The following is a 25,678-nucleotide window of genomic DNA, read 5'->3' on the forward strand; positions in this document are numbered from 1 at the left end:
CGGGGTGGTTTACCATTGCCTTCCCCAGTCATCTACACTCCCCCCCCCCAGCAAGCTGGGTACTCATTTTACCGACCTTGGAAGGATGGAGGGCTGAGTCAACCTTGAGGCAGCTACCTGAAAACCCAGCTTCCACCGAGGATCGAACTCAGGTCATGAGCAGAGCTTAGGGCTGCAGTACCGCAGCTTTAACACTCTGCACCACGGGGCTCTCAGATTTCCAAGAGGGCAATGCAAAAAAAAAAAAAAATGCATAAAGCTCTTGTATAGACAACGGTAAATGGAGTAAATGAAAGCTTGCTTTCAAAGCTGATCCAGTTTGGAGTCCTTGCCTGATGCCAGCAAAGAAAAGCCTTATGACAGACTCAGACTCAGCCAGTTTCCACACTGGCTATTTGGTAAGGATTCTGCTATGGTATGTAAACCATTCTTTTGCACCACCATTCACCTTCAGTCTTTTCCCCAGCTATTCTGTGCCCACCCCTCCCCCCATTGCTTCAACAAGGCTGCCTCCCACCCATTAATGGATGTTGCATTATGGCCTTCAAAGTGGTATTTGCAAAAACATCTCATAGATGCTAAGAAAAAGGAACACTTAGCACCGGCTGTCAGAGCAAACTTAGGGTGTGATGAAGACAAAGACATTCAATATCTACATACTATCAAGGAGTGGAGAAGGCCAGCATTCTCAGTATAGGAGATTCTTTTCCTCGAGTCAGAATATGTCTCTAGATCATGATTGGGTCACCTGGCTGGCATAAGAGCAGATGTTCTTCAGGCTGAATCAATATGGCAATATATCCATGGATGCAACTTCTCCCAGAAAAAAAAAAAGCTTTAAAAAAATTATACAAATTTAAAGTAGAGTACAATGGGAAAGAATCAGGCAGAAATACATGGTTCTCTGAGGTAAGGGCAAATGGCATAATTGCAGGACTTTTTTTGCAGAAGAAGCCCAGCAGGAACTCATTGCATATTAGGCCACGCCCCCTGATGTCATAATTGTTTCACACAGGGATCTTTTATAGAAAAAGCTCAGCAGGAACTTATTTGCATATCAGGCCAAACCCCCTGATGCCAAGTCAATGGGAACTGCATTCCTGTGTTTTCCTGCTAAAAAAAAAAAAAACAGCCCTGAACTGCCACATTTTTTCTCTCCTGCCCCTTTTTGTATCTTTCCTCCCTTTTTTCCCAGTACTTAAAAATAACCCCTCCTGTTTGCTGACTTGTAATCAATATACACGATGCTTTGAAGACTTTAATTGTGCCTCAGAACAAAAAAGGAAAGCAGCATTAAGTGCATCTATAGAGGCTACTTGGGTATGTGGCTTACTTCTATATTGTCCATTCACCCTTTATGAACAATAAGCCATTCCACACATTTCCAGACACATAGCCAGGATTTCAAAGGTTTTGGGGCATGAATAATAGTCAGGGGCACTTAGTGTCCCCCTCTGCATTGACACAGCTGGTGGGACTCAGGACACACAACTCAGAGCACCTGCTCTTTCCTTCCCTCCTACTCCTTCCCTCCTTTAAATCTCATAGGAGGTTGCTCCTGCTGCCCCTCCCCACAGGATTTAAGCAGGCCTCCTTCCCCCCACTGCTGCCTCCTGGGAGCCAAGGGGTGAAACTGAGATGGTGGCGGCCACCCCCCTCCCATGTGGCAGCGCAGGGAGGGAGTAAAGGTTGGGGGCCCTGAGTAGGGACACCTTGAGAGAAGTCAGGGGGCAGGACCTCACAGGCCCCCCTGTCACTACGGGCCTGCACATTTTCCTCACAAGGTGAAAAATGTTCTCATATGGTATGATTGTAACAGAACATTCAGGCTCCTCCTTTGTTACAATTACTTAAAAGCATAAAGTGGTTGCCCAGCTTATAGTACCCAGCTTGCTGAGCGGAAAGTGTAGATAACTGAGGAAAGCAATGGCAAACCATCCCGTAAAAAAAAGTCTGCCATGAAAACGCCATGATGCGATGTCACCCCAGAGTCAGAAACAACTGGTGCTTGCACAGGAGACTACCTTTACCTTTTTTCTTTTTTTTTTTTACTGCAGCAACAGAATTGCTTCCATGGTTCATGCCCATAACATCTATAAAATATTGCCATGTGACAACACTGGTTTGGGGAAAGGATCGTACCATTTGCACAGTCTGACTGGTTCACATTTTCATTTTAACACATTTTAACAATAGAGTATATCCTTCTATCCTGTTCCTGAATACGTTGCTCAGGGAAGGGGCTGCGGCTCAGTTGAAGAGCACCTTCCTCGCATCCAAAAGTTTCCATGTTCAGCCCCCAGCATCTCAAATGAAAAGGATAAGGTAGAAGGTGATTTGGGTCCAAACTACAGAGAACATCTATCATATAATCACCATGGGGGCTTCTATCAGAATGTTTCCAGTGGGAATGTCATTCTGAAGAACTGCAGGCACTAATATTGGTTGGGACCATTATATGGGGGAGGAGGGTTCCCCCTACATTATTTCCCCAACCCCAAATGCCCCCAGGGGGCATTATTTGCTTCAAATGTACTGAATGCTTACAGATCAGCAGTAGTTTCATATGCACTTATATAATATGGTCCCCCACTTTGTTTGAGTGAATGCATGAAAGTTATTGTGTTGCATGTAAATTGTCTCCTAAAAAAGGTAAAAAACAGCAATGGTCAGCAGGGGGGGGGGGGGGGGGGGAAGGACACGAAAGTGTTAAATACGTCCACTGGTCTACCCTTCCAAATTGCAGCTCCCACCAAACCACAAAATGGCTTGTTATATGCTGTTCCACCCAACAAAGATAAAACAAGATAAAGGTGAAATTATAGCACGCATTCCTCAATAATTTCAACAAAAGCACATAATACTGTTAACCTTTGTTCATAAGAACAGAGCCAAGGATTTGCCAAACTGAAATAGCCATTTGAGATAATATGTTGAAATTGAAATTGTGCAATCTTAATCCCTGAATAGCTCAGATGTCTCATCCAGGGCTGGACCTAGACTGTTTGGCATCCTAGGCAAGGCTAAGTCCTTCCCCCCCTCCCCCCAACACACACAGTGATAACCTATCAGTCCATAGGATAGAATGGAGAGATTGGGCCACCCCCACGGCACTGATCTCTGCATACTATTCTATGGGCCCATAGAATAGCATGGAGTCCATTCTATCCTATGGGCTCATAGGATAGAATGGAGTACTCTGCTAACAGAAAAAAATATGGAAAAGTAGAAGGGCTATGCAGTTGCATAATCCTCTTTGAAATGAAGAAATATTTAGAAAGCAAGTGAAAATCATGGCCAGTCATTTCAAGAGGCAGTTTCCCCAGAATAACCTTACTGAATGTGGACACAGGATGTAATTCAACTTTCGAGGAATCATAGAATCATAGAGTTGGAAGGGACCTCTAGGATCATCTAGTCCAACGCCCAGCACAATGCAGGAAACTCACAAACACTCCCCCCTAAATTCACAGGATCTTCCTCTTCTGAGTCTATTATTGTCATTTTTTTCACAATCAAGTTGCAGCCAACGTAGGGTGACCCTTTGGGTTTTCAAGGCAAGAGACATTCAGAGGTGGTTTGCCATTGCCTACCTCTGTGTAGTTGGTGGTCTCCCATCCAAATACTACCTGGATCTGATTCATTGTGAATAGGCTAACCTGGGCCATTCAGGTCAGGGCATCAAGGGGTTAAGAAGGGTATAACTCTATTTAGAATCACACCATTGGCCACTAGATTAACACAGCAACAACTTGCCTGATCTTTGAAAACTCTTCAGTTAATGAATTACAAGATCTTGAACAACTGTTTTATGAATTTGTAGAAGGAATGACTTTGATATGCATAACACACCTATGGCATTTTAGAAATATCTGTGACAAGGAAGCCTAAACCTCCCATTCTAATCATAGAATCATAGAATTGGAAGGGACCTCCAGGGTCATCTAGTCCAACCCCCTGCACAATGAAGGAAACTCACAAATACCTATCCCAAATTCACAGGATCTTCATTGCTGTCAGATGGCCATCTAGCCTCTGTTTGAAAACCTCCAAGGAAGAAGAGCCCACTACCTCCCAAGGAAGCCTGTTCCACTGAGGAATCGCTCTAACGGTCAGGAAGTCCTTCCTAATGTTGAGTTGGAAACTCTTTTGATTTAATTTCAATCCATTGGTTCTGGTCCTACCTTCTGGGGCCACAAAAAACAATTGCACACTATCCTCTATATGACAACCCTTCAGGTACTCGAAGATGGTGATCATATCACCTCTCAGCCGCCTCCTCTCCAGGCTAAACATCCCCAGCTCCTTCAACCTTTCCTCATAGGACTTGGTCTCCAGACCCCTCACCATCTTCGTCGCCCTCCTCTGCACCCATTCCAGCTTGTCTATATCCTTCTTAAAAATTTGGTGCCCAAAACTGAACACAATACTCCAGGTGAGGTCTTACCAGAGCAGAGTAAAGCGATACTATCACGTGATCTGGACACTATACTTCTGTTGATACAGTCCAAAATTGCATTTGCCTTTTTTAGCTACCGCATCATACTGTTGACTCATGCTCAGCGTATGATCCACTAAGACCCTAAGATTCTTTTCGCACGTACTACTGCTAAGACAAGTCTCCCCCATCCTATAACCAGGCATTGGATTTTTCCTACCTAAATGCAGAATTTAACATTAATCCCTGTTAAAATTCATTTTATTGATTTTAGCCCAGTTTTCCAGCCTGTCAAGGTCATCCTGTATCCTGTTCCTGTCTTCTACTGTATTCACAACCCCTCCCAAGTTTGTATCATCTGCAAATTTAATAAGCATTCCCTCTATTCCTTCATCCAAATCATTTATAAAGATGTTGAACAAAACAGGTCCCAAGACAGATTCTTGAGGCACTCCACTTGTCACTCCACTCATATGAGGAACCATTCACAAGCACTCTTTGGGTGCAATCCATCAACCAGTTACAGATCCACCTAACGGTAATAGGATCCAAACCACATTTTACCAACTTGTCAACAAGGATAGTACGTGAAACCTTATCAAAAGCCTTACTGAAATCAAGATAAACAATATCTACAGCATTCCCCTGATCCAGCAAGGTAGTCACTTTCTCAAAAAAAGAGATCAGGTTAGTCTGACATGACTTGTTGTTGAGAAACCCATGCTGGCTCTTAGTAATCGCATCCATTCTTTCTAAATGATCCAGGACCGACTGTTTGATGATTTGTTCTAAAACTTTGCTGATGGGCCGGTAGTTACCCGGATCATCTTTTTTCCCCTTCTTTTTTTTTTAATTAACAAATTTTATTGAATGTTTATTAATACAGTGATGACATGTCCATACATTTTACAAAGACAAAATCAGTCTAATGTTAATGACAACTACAAAGTCTTGCAGTCGATATAGCAGAATAAACAAAATAATTTCAAGATCAAAAATAAATCAGTTTCTTGTAAAATAAATTCTGAGGTACAATATTATGTTCCATTAAATAAGAAATCAAAGGAAACCAAACAGACACAACACAGTCTTCATAGTGTTCTATAGATAATTCAGATGAGTTACATGCAATCTGATCTTGCTAATCTGTTTTTCCCCTTCTTGAAGATGGGGACAACATTCGGCCACCTCCAATCTTCTGGCACCTCTCCTGTTCTCCAAGAATTCTCAAAAATAATAGCCAGAGGCTCAGAAATTACATCCACAAGCTCTTTTAGAACCCTTGGATGCAATTCATCTGGCCCTGAGGACTTCGTTTCATTTAAAGAAACTAGGTGTTTATGCACTACCCCTATGCTGATCCTAGGTTGGAACGTCATACCCTCCTTATATGTTCTGTTTTTGCCATGAGCACTGTTTCCCTCAGAAGAGAAGACTGAGGAAAAGTAGGAATTGAGCAGTTCCGCCCTCTCTTCATTACCTGTTACAATTTCACTTTCTTGCCCTCGCAATGGGCCTACCATATCTTTGCTCTTTTTCTTACTCTGAACATAAGAAAATAATCCTTTTTTGTTGCTTTTGGCATCTTTGGCCAGCCTAAGCTCATACTGAGCTTTAGCTTTCCTAACTTTTTCTCTACAAGCACTGGTGATTTGTTTATATTCATCTTTGGTTATAAGGCCCTCCTTCCAATTCCTAAAGGAGTCTTTTTTATTTCTCAAGTCTTTAGAGAGCTGTTTATGGAGTCACTTTAGCTTCTTTAGGCTTTTTCCATTTTTTCTTCTCATAGGAATTGTCTGTGATTGCGCTTTCAGTATTTCACTTTTAAGAAACTCCCACCCCTCCTGAACCCCCTTCCTCCTAAGTATTTCTGACCATGGGATTTTACCCAGCATAGTTCTAAGCTTATCGAAGTTTGCCTTTCTGAAGTCCAACCTATAAGTCTGACTACGTATAGCTTTTCCCTTCCCTAAGACTGTAAATTCCAAAATCACATGGTCACTACTGCCCAGGGTGCCCACTATTTCCACTTCTTCAATCAATTCTTCCTTGTTGGTGAGAATCAAATCCAAGATAGCAGATCCCCTTGTTTCCTTCTTCACTTTCTGGAAAAGTAAGTTGTCAGCAAGACAAGTCAGGAATCTATTTGACTTTTCATTTTTAGCAGAGTTGAACTTCGAACAGATGTCTGGGTAATTGAAATCTCCCATGATCACTGTATCCCTTCTCTTGGAGAACTTTGCAATCTGCTGTGGAAGTATCTCATCCAAGTTCTCTGACTGACTTGGTGGTCTATAGCAGACCCCACAATAATATCACTGTTATTTCTTACTCCTTTTATTTTTACCCATAGACTCTCAACTGAGCTGCCATGCTCAGATTCATATATTCCCTCACTATATACCTCCTTCACATATACTGCTACGTCTCCGCCCTTTCTCATTTGCCTGTTCCTTTTAAATAAGTTGTACCCCTGAATCCTAATATTCCAGTTGTGAGTGTCATCCCACCAAGTTTCAGTAAGGCCTATTATGTCATAGTCTCCTTCCTTTATTTGGACTTCCAGTTCCTCCTGTTTGTTTCTCATACTCTGTGCATTAGTGTAGAGACATCGGAATCCATGTTTGATGCATCCCGAGGGTTTGGTTTCCATACAAGCCTGCAAGTTAACATTACCTAGCGTATATACCACTCTTTGCAAATCTTTAATGTTCTTATCCCCAGTTTCTGGCATCATACGAGGCTTTTAATTATTGTCTCGCTCCCCCGTACAATTTAGTTTAAAGCCCTCCTTATTAGGTTAGCAAGGCTGTTACCAAACACCCTTTTCCCTATTTCCCTCTAAGCTGTGAAATCTTGTGAGCAAAAATTTTACTACTGGCATTAAAGTTGTGAGCAACTGCATGTATTAATTTGCTCTGGGGACATTTTTCCTGAGCTAAGACAAAAATGTGTGAACTGGGGGCTCACACTAACTCAGAGGACATTGTTCATGACCTAATTCATATAATCACAGCAGCAAATCAAATGCAGTGAATGAATACTGTATCAAACAGAAGAAAGTCTAATTGCCATTCAGATCTGCCTTCAGAAACTGTAGTTTGGAGAAGGGTAATAAATCTGATTTTTAGATATGTCACAAACTGATGTGTCAGTAAAACTTTAAATTGATAAAAAATAAAGTTGTCTGAAGGACTATATGGCAGCCAGCCAAAAGTTTTGAAGGATTCCATACAATAGTGCTGAACTAATCAAGGTATGTCAAATAACACTAAAATACGACTTTTAAACAGATGGCTAAAAAAGAGCTAACGTAAACATAGATTTTTCAAAAGAAAACACTAGAATTAATCTTGGACACCACAGCCTAACTTCCATATTCCATATTCCAAAAACTGGTATATACCATGAGACATAACAGAATTATTAGATGCAGAAATATGTTACAGAAACATCAGCACCATTTCTGCTGATATTGATACAGTATTCATATTGAATTGATATTGATATTTTTTTGACACAGTATTCATATTGAAATTATTTGGCAGAGTTTACAAACGTCTTATCAAAGGCAATCTATTTGGTAAAGCTGAAAGTAAGAGCAGTTAATTTTCAAAACAGGATTCAACAAAGATATTTGTTAAAAGGTTTGAGATGATCGCAGAAAGAGGAAGAAAAAAAAAAGCATCTTTTGGCACCTTAAAGGTATCAGATTTATAATGACATAAGCTTTCATAAGACACAGCCCACTGTATGTACAAAGCAACAAACAGCAGAAGTAGTGGGGGGGAAACAATGTTATACTAAATTTCAGCATCCAAAACCAAAAGGTATGTAATGCCTTTTATTAGGATCAGCCAAAGTAATATAAAACAGTGTGTAAATAGTCAAATTCTTCAGAATAATTCCTCAGGCTGGGTGTTAAGAAACAAAATAGGATATAAAGGTAAAGGTAGTCCCCTGTGCAAGCAGCAGTCATTCTCGACTCTGAGGTGATGTTACTTTCACAACGTTTTCATTGCAGACTTTTTACGGGGTGGTTTGCCATTGCCTTCCCCAGTCATCTACACTTCCCCCCCAGCAAGCTGGGTACTCATTTTACCGACCTCAGAAGGATGGAAGGCTGAGTCAACCTGGAGCCGACTACCTGAACCAGCTTCTGCTAGGATTGAACTCAGAGGGTTGAGGATTGAACTCAGATCGTGAGCAGAGGGTTCTGACTGCAGTACTGCAGCTTTACCACTCTGCACCGCGGGGCTCTTAAAATAGGATATAGTGGGCCATAATAGTAAGGCCTCTTCTAAGCATCCTCTGTAATATGCTGAACAGGTATTGAATACCTGTTAAGCATATTACATATCTTGAATGGTGGTGGTATCAGGTTACATGTTTGGCCTTTTGGGGAAAACGCAAAATAAATAAACCAACCAACCCTCCAATAGTTAATCAAACCTTCTATCCTTTTGTCACATTCTCAGGGTGCAGGCAGGCAGGAGTCCAAAGCCAGTCCAAGGTCAAAGTCCAGGAAGTCAAGCAGGAGCCAAGTCACCAATGCAGAATCACAAACCGGAATCAGGTCAATGTCCTAAAGTCACAAGGTCAGGGTGCCAAGGAAATCAAGCAGGTCAGGATCAGCAATCAGGAAGGAGCATGGATGAAAGCCAGAGAATAGACTTGTTGCTTCCACAAGGTTACCAGATCCTGGGTGGGAGCTATATGGGAGTCTCAATCAGCCTGCTCCCTGGGTGGCAGTGACTCTGCTAGGGCTGAGAGATCTGAAGCCTCGGCGTGCCTCATGTCTTTGCTCTGAAAGTTCTTTCTGGAGCTTGCTTCGAACTCTTGAGATGGGAGGAGGAGAGCTCGGAGGAGATTGATCTTCAACAGCTGACACTGTTGTCTGGAGAGTGATTGATGGGCCAGCTGCTGTTTGTTCAGCTGAGGAACTGGCTGGCAACTCTTCCAGGTCTGTTAACCCTTCCAGCTCCTCCTCATCAGGGCTCATGACACCTTTGAAAGTATGGCCAAAGATGGTCTAGAAATTTACTTAAATAAATTATTCTTCCTAGAAGGCCAAAAACATTAGAATGCTCAGCCACTGATTTTAGGTGTTTCCATTTTAATGCCTCATATTGGCCCATTTATTCTCTTGTATCCTGTTTGGATAATAATATAATAATAATAATAACATTTTATTTATATCCCGCCCTCCCTGCTGAAGCAGGCTCAGAGCAGCTAACAATATATCAATCCATACAATAGGTTATACATAAATTTAAAATCAACAATCAGCTTAAAACATTCCAATTTAAAATTAACATTTCTGGTGCTATTCTGTTAAATGTAAGTATGATGGCGGAAATCACTTAAGGCGAATCCATCAGTATTCAATCAGGTAAAGGCCATCCTGAAGAGGATGGTCTTGCAGGCCCTGCAGAACTCTTCAAGGCTCCGCAGGACCCGCACTTCTTCCGGGAGCTGGTTCCATAGGTGTGGAGCTGCAATAGAGAAGGCCCGTATATGAGTATTCTTTAATTTTGCCTCCTTCGGCCCAAGGATAGTCAGTTGGTTCTTTCCTGCTGACCTCAGTGCTCTCTGGGGGTTCGTATGGGGAACTCCCAGTTGTTAGGGAGAAGTATGGGGAGAGACGGTCCTTCAGGTAGGCAGGTCCTTGGCCATATAGGGCTTTAAAGGTGATAACCAGCACTTTGTAACGAACCCGGTACTCAACTGGCAGCCAGTGCAGTCCGCGCAGCCCCAGCTGTATGTGCCAGTGGCGTAGGGAGGGGGGCGGGGGGGGCGGATCGCCCCAGGTCTGGGGGATCTGGGGGGCCCCCGCATTGCCAAGGGGGGTCCCTCCCCTCCCCAGCAGGGCTCCGGAGCGTCGCGCAGACCTTCTGGCCACAGTCCCAGCTAGGGGCGGGGGAAGCGGCATCCGACCCTCGCCTGCTCGAGGCTTCTCCTGCTGCTCCACGTGCCGCGGGCAGCAGCAGGAAGCAGAAGGCGGCGGCGGGCAGCAGGAGGAGGAGGCGGCGGCGTTGCGCGCCCAGTGGCCGCATCCCCACGCTCGGCAGCAGCACCCCGGAGCTCTCTGGCCCCCTCAACTCCCAGGCGCCGACGACTCAGCTGCTCCTGGCCCCAGCGGCACGCCAGAAAGAGGAACTTCGGGCGTGCGTGAGGCAGGCTGCGGGGGCGGAGGGATGTGGGGAGGGCCGCGCGCCACTCTGCGTCTTAAGGCAGGGAAGCCCCTTCCCTCCCCCTCGCCACACACATAGGGGGGCCCACATAAATCTTGCGCCCCAGGCCCCCGAAGCCCTAGCTACGCCCCTGGTATGTGCTCCCACTTTGGGAGCCCTAGTAACAGCCTAGCCGCTGTGTTCTGCACCAGCTGCAGCTTCCGGGTTCGGCACAGAGGCAGCCCCATGTAGAGGGCATTACAGTAATCCAATCTTGAGGTGACGGTTGCGTGGATCACTGTTGCTAGGTCCTGACGCGAGTTGGCACACCACTTTTCCGCAGCAAGCGAGATCCTCTTACAAGCAGTTTCTGCTTGCTGCGGAAAAACTTGTGCAAAACCGAGAGAAGTGCGGGGATCAAAAGGGCTCTCCACCTGGAACAAGCCTAGTGCAAAATCGGTCATAGTTCTTCCAATTCAAATTGGTTAGCATAGATTAGTCTTTTGCTGTTGACTTCTGTGGGAAGTGGGCTTTGCTTGTTGTTAGGTCCTAAATGAAGCCAGACTAAATGAGATGATGGAGACCTGCAATCAGATCTTCCAACTTCTGAGACATCTATAAATAGCACATGTGGGGACCCAAATTAGATCAGGATCAGGTCACTGGGCCAGAGTGTTTTTAAACCTTCCCCCAGCCCTCTTCCCAGTATGAGAACTGATTTACACGTGATGCTGGCAAGCAAGACAGTCACTCAAAGGACTGACTTTTTGCACCAAAGGCTGCTCACAGACCCCATTAAAGGGTTCCATGTCCTTCACAAGCCAATCCACAGGGAGAGGGAGGAGGAAGTCCAGGCTCCTCTGTCCCCTTCGTTTTCATCCCTCCTTTAAAAAGCAGAGCTTCAGGGTAAAGGGCAGAGGTCAGCAAGACCGGGCTGTACATCATTAACTCTGGCATGGTGCTATTGTCTGGACTGCTCGCTTTCACAACCTATTATGTGTACCTGCCTTTCCCCAGCACCATGTCAGAGCATTGGTGGTTCATGCTATTGAATGCATTTTTTAGGGTTGCTCAGCAAATGAAATGCCCTTCCTAACGTGGACACAGACTCCGGGATCATGGTCTGCAGCAAACCAAGATGCCAACTCTGTCCTCATATCCACTCTGACAACACAATCACCAGGCCTAATAACATCAGCCACACCATCTCAGGTTCATTCACATTATATAAAATGTCAGCAATGGCCTTCCTTCTCTACATTGGACAAACAGGTCAGTTCCTATGCAAAGTAATAACTGGACATAATTCCAACATTAAAAACCACAATGCTCAAAAACCAGTGGGAAAACATTCTAATCTTCCAGGTCATTCCATTGCTGATCTAAGAGTGTCAGTCCTTAAAGAAAGAAACTTCAAGGGCAGATATCAAATGTGAGACTGAATTTGAGTTCATTCACAACTTCAGAACAATGGACTCCCCCCCACCCCCCCGGGACTGAATAGGGACACAGGATTCTTATCTCACTAAGATGCTAATTATCTCACTACAGATGCTAATTTTCAACCCCCAAGCATTTCCCCTCTGCTCTAATCAAGTTGATTACAATATGCATTGTGTCTTTCCATCCTGAGCCCCTTCTTTACAACACCCCTCACCTTCTTACTGGCATATAAAGACTCAGAGATCTCCATTCCTACTCGTATCTGACCAAGGGAGCTTTGACTCCCAAGAGCTTACACCCTGAAAATCTTGTTGGTCTCTTAAGGTGCTACTGGACTGTAACTATTCTACTGTGAACCAACACAGCTACTCTCTGAAAATACATACTGAAGTCAGTCTAAAATGAATGGGCTTAGACAGAAAGGGCTGCACAGGTTTGTCCAAGGAAGTCTGGAGCCCTCCAACCCACCCACCACCGTATTTGTTTCCGTTCACTTCTGTGCCATCCTAAGTTTTTGTTGGCCCTGCGGCTCTTTATAGATATTCAGCACAGCATATGTAGCCTATATCTTTGTGCCATACTCAGACTGAAGCCTAGTGCTCCTGGAAGGGTGATGTACCTAGTCATGTGCTACACATACTTCCAGCAGAGTCGAGCAATGGTTATATTGACTGTGTTGAGTCTGTTGACTATGTGAAACTGAGGCGAGTAACACATCTCACCCTTGATCTGCCATCTTCCGTTCCAGATAGTTTTACAGCTGATGACATGAAAGCTTTTGACTGGCTTGAGATGAAACAGCCCAGTCTGTCCTCCTTTGTCAATGTAATCCCTCCCTCCCACTGAGATATACTAATAACTGATCCCTAATTGTAAACCAAATATGTTAGGTTGAAGATAATGGAACAGGTTCTGAAGACACATCATGTGCAGTCTGTGTGGACCTGTGCCTTACACAGATTGAATAAGAAGCCCTGCCTACTAAATCACATTGCACCTCACAGAGATTCCATTTTCCCCTTCCTGCGCTGCAGCTTTGAAAAAGAAAACTGTTTAATGTGTAGACTCTTACATTCTAATCAGTGGTCAATCAAACTTTTAATTAGGCAGACTACAATATAGTGAAGAGACCCAGCCGAGAATGACTGATAACACTGACAGCCAGTGACAGTTCATGCCTGGAAAAATTTAAAAGAGATGGCAGACATGAAAGGCTGTCATCCCTACTGTGTACACAGGTCATAGAGGACTGAACTACAGAGAAGGCCAATTTTCCTAATGGAGATTACGGCAAAATTTTAAAAGGAGCCCAGTTCCTCTTAAATTTCTTAAGCTTCCTGCCTTAATTCATTTTCTTCCTTGATTTATTTAATAAAACATGATTGAGCAGGCACACTGGTGTCCTGAAAATAATCAAGGAATATGCGTGAGAAAAGACTTGGAAGAAGCTTTTGCGGCAAAGGGAGGCTGCTGTGAACAGTTTGCCCTATCTACCTCTCATCTACCAAATAAGCAAAAGATGACAATTTAACAACAGAATAGTTCAAGCAGTAATGGCCCTAGGTTCAGTATGGAGTAGAGAAACAATTCACTAACCTACAAACCAGCCACTAAGTCCAATGATGTCAATGATCATTAACTGACACCAAAGAAGGAAATGGTTGCTGGCTCCTGAGAGCTTTTAAAGAAGCATCAGATTGACAGCAGTATGACAACCTTTAGCTTCATTGCTGTGAAGCTGACAAAATTCGAATCAGTTTCCACACTGTGTTCTGGACAGCAGCAACAATGCATTTGCAGATTCAAGGCAGTCAACCTTTTTTTTTTTTTTTTTTTGCATTCACACCAGATTTGGAGCTGAAAGCTTAAACTGCTTCACATTGGCTTGGGAAATTCTTCCATTGCACTGGATACATGTGCCATAGTGCAAAAAAGTCTGGTGCAGTTTTACCATATCAAACAAATGTCGCAACCCATGTTAAATCCCCATATGAGCCCCAGAGAACACTGCGATCAAGTTCACAAAATCTTCTCAGGATCTCTGTGCCAAAAGAAGCTCAGCTGACAACACCAGAGCTAGAGCCTTTTTGGTGGCAGCCCCTGCCTTGTGGAACGTTCTCCCTGAAAGCATCAGGGCCCTGTGAGACTTGCCACAATTCTGCAGGGCCTGCAAAACAGAATTATTTAGGCTGGCATTTAACATCTAATGGGGAGATTCCGCCATCCTACAGCATTTGGTATTTGAACTCATCCCAATAACCATGGCATTTGGATTCTAGGGAATGAAACCGGACACAATGTATGACATTGTATGAATCGTTTTGATGATTTTATTCTGGTTTTATTTTGTGCTATGTTGTTTTAACTGTTGTTAGCCGCCCTGGGCCCATCGGGGAGGGCAGGATACAAATGTATTAATTAAATATATGCCCCAGTGAGCACTCTGATCCAGAAAACAAAACTGGTTGATGGTCTCCAGCGTCAAAGAAGCTAGGCTTGCATCGACAAGAGCCAGGGCCTTTTCCATAGCTGCTCCTAGCTGGTGGAATGAGTTACTGGAGGAGGTGAGGACCCTGCGCGAGCTCACACAGTTCCACAGGGCCTGCAAAACGGCACTCTTCCACCACGCTTTTTCATAATGACACCTACAGCGATGGATTGGGCCCAGAAACACCACCAGTGGCTTGTCTGGGACCTCCAGAAGTTTAAAAATCGAGCAGTCTGATTACCACCACTAATATCTTGTCTGAATACATCGAATTAGCACCAGATGTTTTAAATGTTTTAAAGTTTTATATTTAATGTTGTTTGTATTTAGGGTTGCCACGTTCAATTCAAGAAATATCTGGGGACTTTGGGGGTGGAGCCAGGAGACTTTGGGGGTGGAGCCAGGAGACATCGGGGTGGAGCCAGGAACAAGGGTGTGGCAAGCATAACTGAACTCCAAGGGAGTTCTGGCCATCACATTTAAAGGAACCGCACACCTTTTTAAATGTCTTCCTTCCATAGGAAATAATGAAAGATAGGGGCACCTTTTTTGGGGGCTCATAGAATGGGACCCCCTGGTCCAATCATTTTGAAACTTGGGAGATACTTTGGGGAGAGTCACTGGAGAGCCAGTTTGGTGTAGTGGTTAAGTGTGCGGACTCTTATCTGGGAGAACCGGGTTTGATTCCCCACTCCTCCACTTGCACCTGCTGGAATGGCCTTGGGTCAGCCATAGCCCTGGCAGAGGTTGTCCTTGAAAGGGCAGCTGCTGTGAGAGCCCTCTCCAGCCCCACCCACCTCACAGGGTGTCTGTTGTGGGGGAGGAAGGTAAAGGAGATTGTAAGCTGCTCTGAGACTCTTCAGAGTGGAGGGCGGGATATAAATCCAATATCTTCTTCTAGATACTATACTGAAAATTTGGTGCCTCTACCTCGAAAAACAGCTCCCCCAGAGCCCCCGAAACCTCCAGATCAATTCCCCATTATACCCTATGAGAATCAATCTCCACATAGAGAATAATGCTCAGCAGTCGTAAGAGGATGCAAAGACTACAAGTCCCAGCATGCACCTTGCAAAGGGAGGCCAGACTGGAGCGAATAGCAGGCTGGCGGTGGGCGGATCTTTGTAACTCGGAGGAAGGGAGAATCCTGAAGCCAGGCAAGGAAAGAGACACGACGCCGTTCCACACACCCCACCCCCGCTATCAGATTTTTAGGGAGCGGGGGATTAGGCTGTTAATCCAGGGGTCCCCCGGCAGGGCGTGGGGTGGGTGGGTTGGGAAGCCTATTTGTATTTACTGTAAAATGGTCGGGCATGCCGTTGCAGACCCTCGTGTTGTTAGCCACCTTGAGCCTGCCTTAGTGGGGAGGGTGGGATATAAATAAATAAAATAAATAAATAATAAAATAAAATGAATGAGCTCTTCATGTGACCACAGTCAATCTCTTGCACAGTTCCCATTTGTTTCTATGAAACTAAAGAGTTTTTACTGCCCAACTCCTACTTGTATTGACCATATTTCCATAATGATCACCCCCCCCCCCAAAAAAAAGGCAAAACCCCATAGGTATAAACCCATAGGTATTTGAGCCTAATAACTGCCAGAAAACCAAACCCAGGACATTCAACACTGGATGTTCCACAGTAGCATGAGTCATTCATGCTTTATCCCCTCCATTTTTCTTGATACTATCCAAAGAGTGAGGATGTACCTATCCTCTACAGACAGATGTACACTCTTTTTCTCTATAGGGAGAACATACATTTCCCCACAAAGGGGAAAAATGCATCTTTCCTAATTGGAAGTATGGGGGAAAGATGCACACAGCATTCCCATTTCCATTTTCTAACACATCCAAAGCATCTTTATAGCTAATACAGGACAAAGCTCTTCATTTTTTACAAGCTATAGGCAAGGTTCAGGAGAGAAACCCTGGGACTAGGAATTCTTCCTGGTACTTCCAGATATTTTTGCAAGCTACTTTGACTGTTCAGAAAAGTATCTAAAGCAGGGGTCCTCAAACTTTTTAAATAGGGGGCCAGTTCACTGTCCCTCAGACTGTTGGAGGGCCGGACTGCTGTTACTGTACAAGGCCGCGGGCCGTCAGTTCTCCGTCTTCTGCATCTCTCTCCCTTCCCCACACCACACACCCCGGCCTGGGAACTCACCTCACCTCGGTATCACCTCACATTTTGTCTCCGCCGCCTCAGCCCAGTGCCGGAAGTGTGCATTGCTAACGCGAGTTTAGGTCGAATGTCACTTCTGGTCTGATTTTGCCATAACCCAGCGGGCCGCATAAACGTCCTCAGCGGGCCGCATCTGGCCCGCGGGCCGTAGTTTGAGGACCCCTGATCTAAAGCATTCATTTTACACTAGGAATAAGGCCCATTGTGAAGAAAAATACAACAGGCTGTAGAACTGGGCTCTGGGTGAGTGCCCCCCACCCCTGCTGCCTTCCCACCCACCCAAGTGAAGGCATTCATTCCCCCCCCCCCCACCACCACCACCTTAAGGGGAGCTGATCTCTGCCATCTGGAGAATAGTTGTAATTCTGAGTGATCTCCTGCTCTCATCTGGAGATTGGCAACAATAGTTCCCCAAGAGGAAATGACTGGTTTGGAGGGTGGAGTCTATGGCATTACACCTGTCTGATGTCCCATCCCGCCCCAAACCCTACCCTCTCCAGGCTCCACCCCTCAGATCTCCAGGAATTTCCCAACCTGAAGTTGGCAATTGTTAATTCACACTGGCTGTCGGGGGGGGGGGGGGGGCTGCTGCTGAACAGGAGCAAGCAGCCAGGCCTAGTTAAGCCACGCCTGTCAGGGGGCATTAAGTCCCCCAGCAGATGCTGCCAGGTCTAGCGTAGCCAACCTCCAGGTGGAGCCTGAAGATCTCCTGACATTATGTAATATTCCTATGTGTATGCATTAAGTGTTCACTATTGTAATTGTTAACATTTATTCTGCTTTATAAATGTTGTATTGCTTCTAGAGGATTAGTCTTTTTGTCATGGTCTGGTTTTCTAGCTGGCTTTTTGCTGCGCAGACTGTGTCCCTTATTTTCGGTGTGGTTTGCTTGTGCTAAACAGGAGCAAGCAGTAGGCCAATCCTCATCTGACTTGGGTCAAGACTGAGGGGAGGAGAGAAGGAGGGAGTGACAGGAAAGAGGTGGTTGCCATGGCCTCTGAGGAAATGCTTTGTTAGGCCACAGTAGAGCACCAGCCCTTTCTGAAGATGGTTGATGGCGAGGACACAGAGAAGTGTTGGAGATGTGTCCATCTCTTGAGGTAAGACTATTTTGGTCGTTTGTTCAGTGTCTGGGCCTGAAGTTGGCAGGGGATAGGGGAGTCAAACAATGGGAACCCAGAGGTGGTGACTGACACATGATGGGCCAATGGTTTATTGAGTGCACCCATCAGCCAATGGGAGTGCTCCATTTGGCCAGAATTATTATCTAGAGAATTATTATCTATGATGATGATAACATTTGATCTGTTTTTCTATAAGAAACTTGAGTGAAAATGAGTATGATGTAGTTGTCTGAGTTCAGATCCCCTCTCAGCCCTGAAGCTCACTGGGTGACCTTACTCTCTTATTCTCTCACCCTGCCTAACCCACCTCACATCAGGGGCAGACTGAGAAACATAAACAGTTCTAAAAAGGGCCCTGCCACTGGCCCACCACCAACAAAAGGGGGGGAAGCAGCAAACATCAAGCTGCTTGCCCACTTTACACAGGAGCTATGCAGCTAGCTGATTTGCCACAATCACAGCTCACCCACCCTACACAAGTTTAAGGCTATCAGCTCACCACTGTGGCAGTTGCAATGGCTGCCAGCTCACTACAGTGGTGACTGTTAGAGCTGTTCCTCACTTGGGCTGGGATGGCCCCAGTGGAGGGAGGTGGCCCCCAGACCACAGACCCAATGGAATTTGTCCCAAGGGCCTTAATGGCCAATCTACACCTGCCTCACATGGTTGTCGTAAGGACAAAATGAGGAGAACCACCATGTATGCTGCTCGGAGCTTCTTGAAGGGAAGGCTCAATAAATGCCAAAAGGACTGAAAGGGAGTTGATGGGGAGATATAAGCTCAACCAGTTCCCTGAACCCACCTCCCTAGCAATAGCTCAATGGGTAGCCTTCTGGTGAAAGGCCAGCAGCAAAAAGCATTTCCAAGTCACATTTCTATCTAGTAATAATGGCATGAGCGGAAAAGGTTCCTACAATCTTCTTCCACACTTTCTCGTCATGTAAACAGGATCTCAAGGAATACAGCAGAAGTCTTTTCCAAATCCAGTAGCTGTAATCATAGTAAGATCTTGAAACTCATGGATCTGGGGTTGTTTAAGCTTTAGAGAAGCTCATTCTAACAGACAACCCCAGCTCATGTATATTATGCCAAATGTGCAGAAATTCCAGATAGGGTAACCATTTCATGCACACCAATATCAAGGCAGAATCAAAACACACAATCCTGCTTTGGGGAGACCGATCAGCTGCCTGATCATAACCAAACTTTTATATTTCTGGTAAGAATACTGCTAAAGCAATGTGTGTGTCCTTTACGATTCATGAGATAAAGGTTCCTCAAGTTGGCAAGCAGCGAACAATAGGGGGTCCTGGTTCCTTCTACAAACATATTTACCATGGTCAAACCATTTTCACTGTACTAAACATTGCTGCCATGAGTACAAGGGGACCAAGATTATTTTCCAAATCCAGCCCCATTTATTCCTCAAACATAGAGTCTCAGCCCTGAAGCAGCCAGTATGTATGTATGTATGTATTTATTTATATTTTGACTTATATCCCGCCCTTCCCACCGAAGTGGCTCAGGGCAGCTTACAACATAGTAAACTTACATAAATTTAGCTTAAAAACATTTACATAATAAGGATTAAAACAATAAATTAATAAGACATAAAAACATAAAAACCAGCGGTCTATTAAATGCATTCTAGTTCCATCCAAAAAATTTCTCAGTATTAGTTAGTTGTTGTAGGCCTGCCGGAAGAGGGCTGTCTTGCAGGCCCTGCGGAACTGCCCTAGGTCCCGCAGGGCCCTCACCTCTTCCGGCAGCTGGTTCCACCGGTAAGGCGCCGTTACCGAGAAGGCCCGATCCCTGGTGGATTTCAGGCGGGCCTCCTTTGGCCCGGGGATTACTAACAGGTTTTGTGAACCCGATCGTAGTACTCTCTGGGGAATGTGTGGGGAGAGACGGTCCCTAAGGTAGGCAGGTCCTAGGCCATATAGGGCTTTAAGAAGGGAGATGGATTGGGTCCCTTCCCCTGGATCCAATTCTTGATGCGGTGCGGGGTGGAGATAGAATGTACTTTCTGGGGGTTGAGATGATGGGACACTGCCTCAGCTTGCATTTCTCCTGCTGCCATGTCTCGTTGCAACAGACACCACCCATCCACATGTATTTTGATTCTTAATCGGCTGGAGGCGTACGGAGAATAACCAGCACCACTTAGAAGGCCAGATTTGGCCCATGAGTTTTCCAGTGGCTCAGATTTGTGCTAAAAGGTGATGAAAGGCTGGGAGACTGTGCAAGCATGTTGGAGACAGAGTGTAACTAAGGGAGAGAATGCTGAGTGCTTGCTATTTTATATACAGATGATGGCTGCAATTTCCATGCAAAGTGGCTGGGATCCAGTGAGGCAACCCTGTGTGTCTGCAGAGCTCCATATACCATAGCTAGAAAGAAGTGCTATATACTGGCAGGGCTCTGGATTATGGCCATTGCCTATGGAACCTTTGTTATCTATACTCACAACCTCACCATGTGAAGTTTCCCATTATTAGTCCAGTTTTACAGGTGGAGAACTCAGAAAGCCCAAATAATCCAGCGAGACTACTGCTAGATTGACGACAAATGAAGTAAATGAACTACTGCATCGGTAGGGGTCACACTCACTCTTACCACCAGCAAAATCCCAAATTATATTGCTTGACCCTTCCTAACACAAAGAGGCAATACAAATTCATGAGAAAGAATGTGTGAGATTAACATAATTCTTCAGTTTTATTCTCGGAATCTATAACGAACTACACTGCATCCATTCCATCCATTTATCTAACACCTCTACCAATCCATAATACAATTTTCCTCAGCACCTGTTTTTATTGACATCAGAAGCTTAAATGCACATGCTCAGTGATCCCCCCCCCCTTTTTAGGTAAACAGCTAGACCTCTTACAATGTAAAAAAACCCCAAACCTTCAAGCTGTTTTTCTATGACAAGGAAAGAACCAGCAATAAACTGGAATGGTCTAATTTACACCAGTATTAATTCATCAGTCCCAGTACACTTGCTCTGGCTTCACCTTCACGTAAGGAGAATGTAAATTTCCTCCCTCAAACAAACAACCCAACTGAACAAATATATATCAATTCCACTGCAAACTAGCTGTGGGAAACACAACTGTACTTTGAGAACAATGTTTCCAATGCACACACCCAGCACCCTTATTCCAAGATTCTCCAGCCATGAAAAGACATCTTGCTCTTAGATCATATTCTTACTCTCAGCACTAAACTTTTCTCAAAAGAGAAGGAATAGTTTGTGGTTTACGTAAACCAACAGATCCAAAAACACAGCACAGTTCTATAACCAATAGCATACAGCTCCTTCACATAAAGAGCAGCCATACACAAGAGTAGCCATACACAAGATTTTTACATACCGAGTTGAAGTGATGAATGCAGAAGCTGGAAATCTTGCATTATTCTCCACTAGCAGAGGAAATCCCATATGCAAGACCCAGCAGGAGTAGCTGAACCCATAGTTTTCTCTGTACTATCCCCACCTTACTTATCAAGGGGAACTGCTCTCTGTTGATGCTCTCTGGACCCATCTGAGAATTTAAACTCACAAACTTCTCCAATCCTGTGAAGTTTAAATGATCAGGAACACTATTTCCTGGTACAAGGATTAAAACCGGGGAGAAGGAGAGGAAATTCTGATTCTGTGGGCTATATTGTGAGTCCAGATTCACATTTTTGTCTCCTCTTGATCCCCTAGAGTTTGTACTCTATTTGTGAGCTACATTTACTTTACAAGGCCTCTGTTAGGCCTCTTTCTGTTCATTATTTGCCTTTTTTTTAAAAAATGAAGGTGATGTTGATACTTATCTCAAATCTGCCTGACAATTTCTTATTAACAATGGCCCACTTTGTTGTTGGGTTTTGTTTTGTTTTTGCACAACCAGCAGATACCATTTTTTTTTAAGTCCCTTTCTTCATACCACACCTATAGGGAACAAGCTGGTTGCCCAAAATCTGTAAGTCCCCTATCTGAAGAAGGGGAAATGAGGACACAGCTAACAAATGCAGCCTCCAAAGCTGAGGAAAATGAAAACTGATGATCTATGTCCTGCCCACCCCACCCCACATCACACCCCTTGCACAGATTGAAAGACAAACCGCTCCAAATAAAAGCTAGCTAACAGGTAACAGAGATAAAGGGGGTGGAAGGAAGCAATGAAGAAAGCATGGACTTTTGAGAGAATGCTGACCCTTGCAGAGGATCATTCACCATAAGGCAACAGACAAATTAAAGTGGTGGAGAGAATACATCACACAGAGACATAAATGGAAAGCAAACAGACTCAGAAGAGATTCAGGAGAAGATGTAGAGGGAGGAGAAGAATGCATTAGGAACAAAGAGGCATTGGCAGAAGGAAAAAGGAGTACAGTTGCATGGATTACAGCCGGGGTGCAATTTGTGATAGAATTGTGAGGGTCAAGAGTTGCATTCATGTTTTTGGGAAGGGATCTGAGAGATCTGTGCAGGCAATAAATCTGCCTTAGCAGAGGCAGGATGACTAGCCAGTATAAACATGCAGAAGCAATACAGATATGATACATTAATTGTAAGAATATGCAATTCTGAGTAGGAATGCCGGGGACAGGTGTGTGCAGGTGGGGCATCATGCATAAGGTGCGCCAAACGTGCAGAAATCAAACTAGGACACCCTTTCCCACATTTGATGTGCTGCTGAGGCCTAAGTGCTGATACTTGGGATCCCCCATAGAAAGGATATGGCCATTCGGTGATCTTTTTGGCGTATTTCCTCACCACGTTGTCCTCACTGAAGAGGAAGAGGGAGCGGTTGACAGTCAGGCAGCTCTGCCGAACAGGAATGGGATTGTAGAGTGCCATGGTACGGGCTCGCTGGGCCATCGACTGTTTGTATATCCTCTGGGCCCCCGGGGGACCACCTTGCCGGACGCCCCCAGCACCCCGGCCACCTCCACCGCTTGCTGTTCCAGAGCCAGCTCCCCCTGGACCTCCTGCCCCATAGCGGGCTGGCACTTCATCTCCAAACCGAGCCATCCTGCAAAGAGCAAAGGGCCGGGGGTTATGCCGCTGAGGATGCTGCTGAAGAGAAGACGCTCATCACATCCCATCGGCTGCTGTAGGATGCTGCTAGGGGAGCTTGCAGCAGAGGGAGGGGACGCTCAGGCTGGAGCACGGCCGGGGAAAGCAGCAGAAATCCTGGACATGGTCACTCTCACCTCCTTTGCAGGGTGGAAGCGATGAAGAAATCCTCCACCCTCTACCAAAACGTTGCAATGATGGGGGTAAGACACACCCCACAAAACAACAACAACAACAACAAAATCCCCCAAAATTGTAGAATTGAAATTGGGGAGGGAGACCAATGCACCAAACTGCCCCTAAAATGAACTGCAATGAAAAAGATTCAATGCACCATCAGTTAAAAATGATTCAGTAAAAAACCCAAAGAAATGCATTGCCCCTGGGAGGAGGAGGGGGGGTATGACAATTAAATGTAGCCACAGCAGCACCTCCTCCCCCATGAGGGGGGGGGGAATGCAATTAAAGAAATCGAATGCACCAATTCCTCGCCCCTAGCACTCTTCTCAAAGCCAGAAGGGAAGGAAATGGAAATAAAAATAAAAAATAAAAAGACGCCATCAAAATGAGGTTCTCTGTCTCAGTATTTGCAATGCAGTTTGGTGGCTGAAATGCAGGCTTCTTCTGTGGTGGGCAGCTTGGCAAATTTTTTGCACTCACAAGAAAAAAATATTTTTCTTCTAAGATTTATGAGATCACTACATGCCCTCCCATCTCACAAATAAAGTACTGCACTGGTGAAGAAAAACAATAAGAAATTGAAAAAAAAAAAGCAGAAAAATCACCCACATTAAAAAAAAACATACAGCCCCCCCCCAATCAAAACAAAAACCCCCCTCCCAAGGTTTTTTTCACTGGAGGTTCATCCTGCCGTCTTCAACAGTGTCCAAGATCTGAAAGGAAAAAGCGTTTGGGCTCTCCTTAAGCTTCTGGAGCTGTAGGTGCCCCCCCCTTGCTATCCAGCAGTCTCTCTTTCTGCCTTTTTATTCTTCGGTGTGATTGCGTGTATGAGAGTGTGTGTGTGTGAGACACAGAGCAACGTGTCTGCGTGTGTGCATGTGCATATGTCAGTTTTGCTTCATCTTGGAGTTGAATGCAGCACAGAAATCCTGTAAAATCCAAAAATGAAAGAGAGAAGTAGTTGCCATCCACCATCTACTCATAAGGGTTCCCTGGTAGCTGCAATGTCTAGTATTTTTTCTTGCCCTGTATTCCTCCTCCACCACCTCCTCCTCCTTCTCCTCTTGGGTAAGCTAAAATAAGACTGGTGTTGGGGAGGGAGGGAGGGAGGCAGGCAGGGAGAGAAAATTGAAAGGGGGAAAAAAAAAGGAAAGAAAAGGTCTGATTCACTGGCAGGTTGAGCTCTAATGTGCAGCAGTGGATCGATTTAATGCAAGCACAGAGCATCCCAAAGCCTCAGCCAGGCTCGGCACATGATGGCCTAGAACCAATAGCAGAGGCTACAGCCCAACCAAACCCAGATGGGTTTTTACAGAGAGAAGGACATACACACAGAGAGAGATCTTGACAGGGTAGGGAAAACCTGCATACAAATTGCATCTCTCAGCAGTCCACACCCAGCAGATTAGGCTGATGTCAGTTCTCTCATGTAAATTCAAGTGTGTGTGTCTGTGTGTTTTCCCTCCTGGTCAGAAAACAGCAGCACAAACATCATCCCTAAAGATGCCTTAATTTGGAATTTAAATATCATGTCAAATTAGGTTTGACTTACGTTCGACTGAAGCAACTTGCAAGACTGGTGAGGCAAGAGGAGGCTGCGATGCCGAAGAGCCCATGCCAATAGCGAAACCCTGTGCAAGGTGGGGTGTGCATGTTTATGGCGTGCAATGCACATGCAACTGTCAGCAAACACTTGCTAGCACACCCAAATATGAAACCACAAGAATTAACAACGGTGGATGTAGGTACTGGCCCATGTCTATGGCACTGGACTGCAAAGCACATGTATTGCCACTGCCAGTGTGTGTCTTTTGCTGAGATGTCAAAACTGACCCACCACATTTTTAAAAAGGCGTTCCGGTTTCCACTCTTTTATAAGTCCTGATTCCATCAGACTGGACTGAATAATTTGTGCAAATTAATATTATCATTATTACTCTCCCTCGGGGGTGTCGAACTCATTTGTTATGAGAGCCGGATCTGACATAAATGAGGCCTTGTTGGGCCGGGCCATGTCAGGTTGGGCCGAGCCATGTGTGTACCTATTTAAGGTAAGGTAGCAGAGATATAAATTTTATAAAGAACACAGACAAACACATATATTTTTTAAAAAAACTTAAAACATTAGCACATTGGTTTTAAAGGTGCTTTCTTTGTAGCTCTCCCATGGGATCCAGGGAACTGGGCAAAGGAAGCTCTGGCTCTTTCCATCCTTCCCCAGGGGACTGGGAGGGGGGGAACCTCAGCCAACAGAAGGAAGAGAGGCTTGGCTCAGTAGTTCTGCTGTGCAATTGAGAGAGCCTGGCAAAGCAAGCTATTCCTTCCCCCTTCCTCCCCAAGGGAGGAGCCTCAGCCAATGGGGAAAATAGTGGTTTTGCTCTGTAGCTCCTGTGTGATTGAGCAAGCCTAGCAAAGCAAGCTGTGATGCAGAAGGAGGCAAGATATAGGGAAAAGGAAGAAGATGACAGTCTGTTGCTCAGGGGCCTGATAGGAGCCCTCCGGGGGCTTGATTCGGCCGCTGAACTGCATGTTCAACACCCCTTCTCTAGCTGATGGTTTTAGCTACCCT

The 25,678-nt window shown here is 45.0% G+C and overlaps 1 protein-coding gene across 4 annotated transcripts in view; it reads right to left on the reverse strand.

Moving 5' to 3' along the window:
* Positions 1-25,678, reverse strand: part of CACNA1A (calcium voltage-gated channel subunit alpha1 A) — a 599,049-nt gene that overhangs the window by 404,304 nt on the left and 169,067 nt on the right. For all 4 annotated transcript variants that reach the window (XM_060240686.1, XM_060240689.1, XM_060240688.1 and 1 more), the window contains exon 3: positions 22,592-22,885. In XM_060240686.1, coding sequence (XP_060096669.1) covers positions 22,592-22,885 — 294 coding nt within the window. The remainder of the gene's footprint in view (positions 1-22,591; positions 22,886-25,678) is intronic.

Source organism: Heteronotia binoei, chromosome 5 (assembly GCF_032191835.1).
Source record: "Heteronotia binoei isolate CCM8104 ecotype False Entrance Well chromosome 5, APGP_CSIRO_Hbin_v1, whole genome shotgun sequence".
Taxonomy (NCBI): Eukaryota; Metazoa; Chordata; class Lepidosauria; order Squamata; family Gekkonidae; genus Heteronotia; species Heteronotia binoei.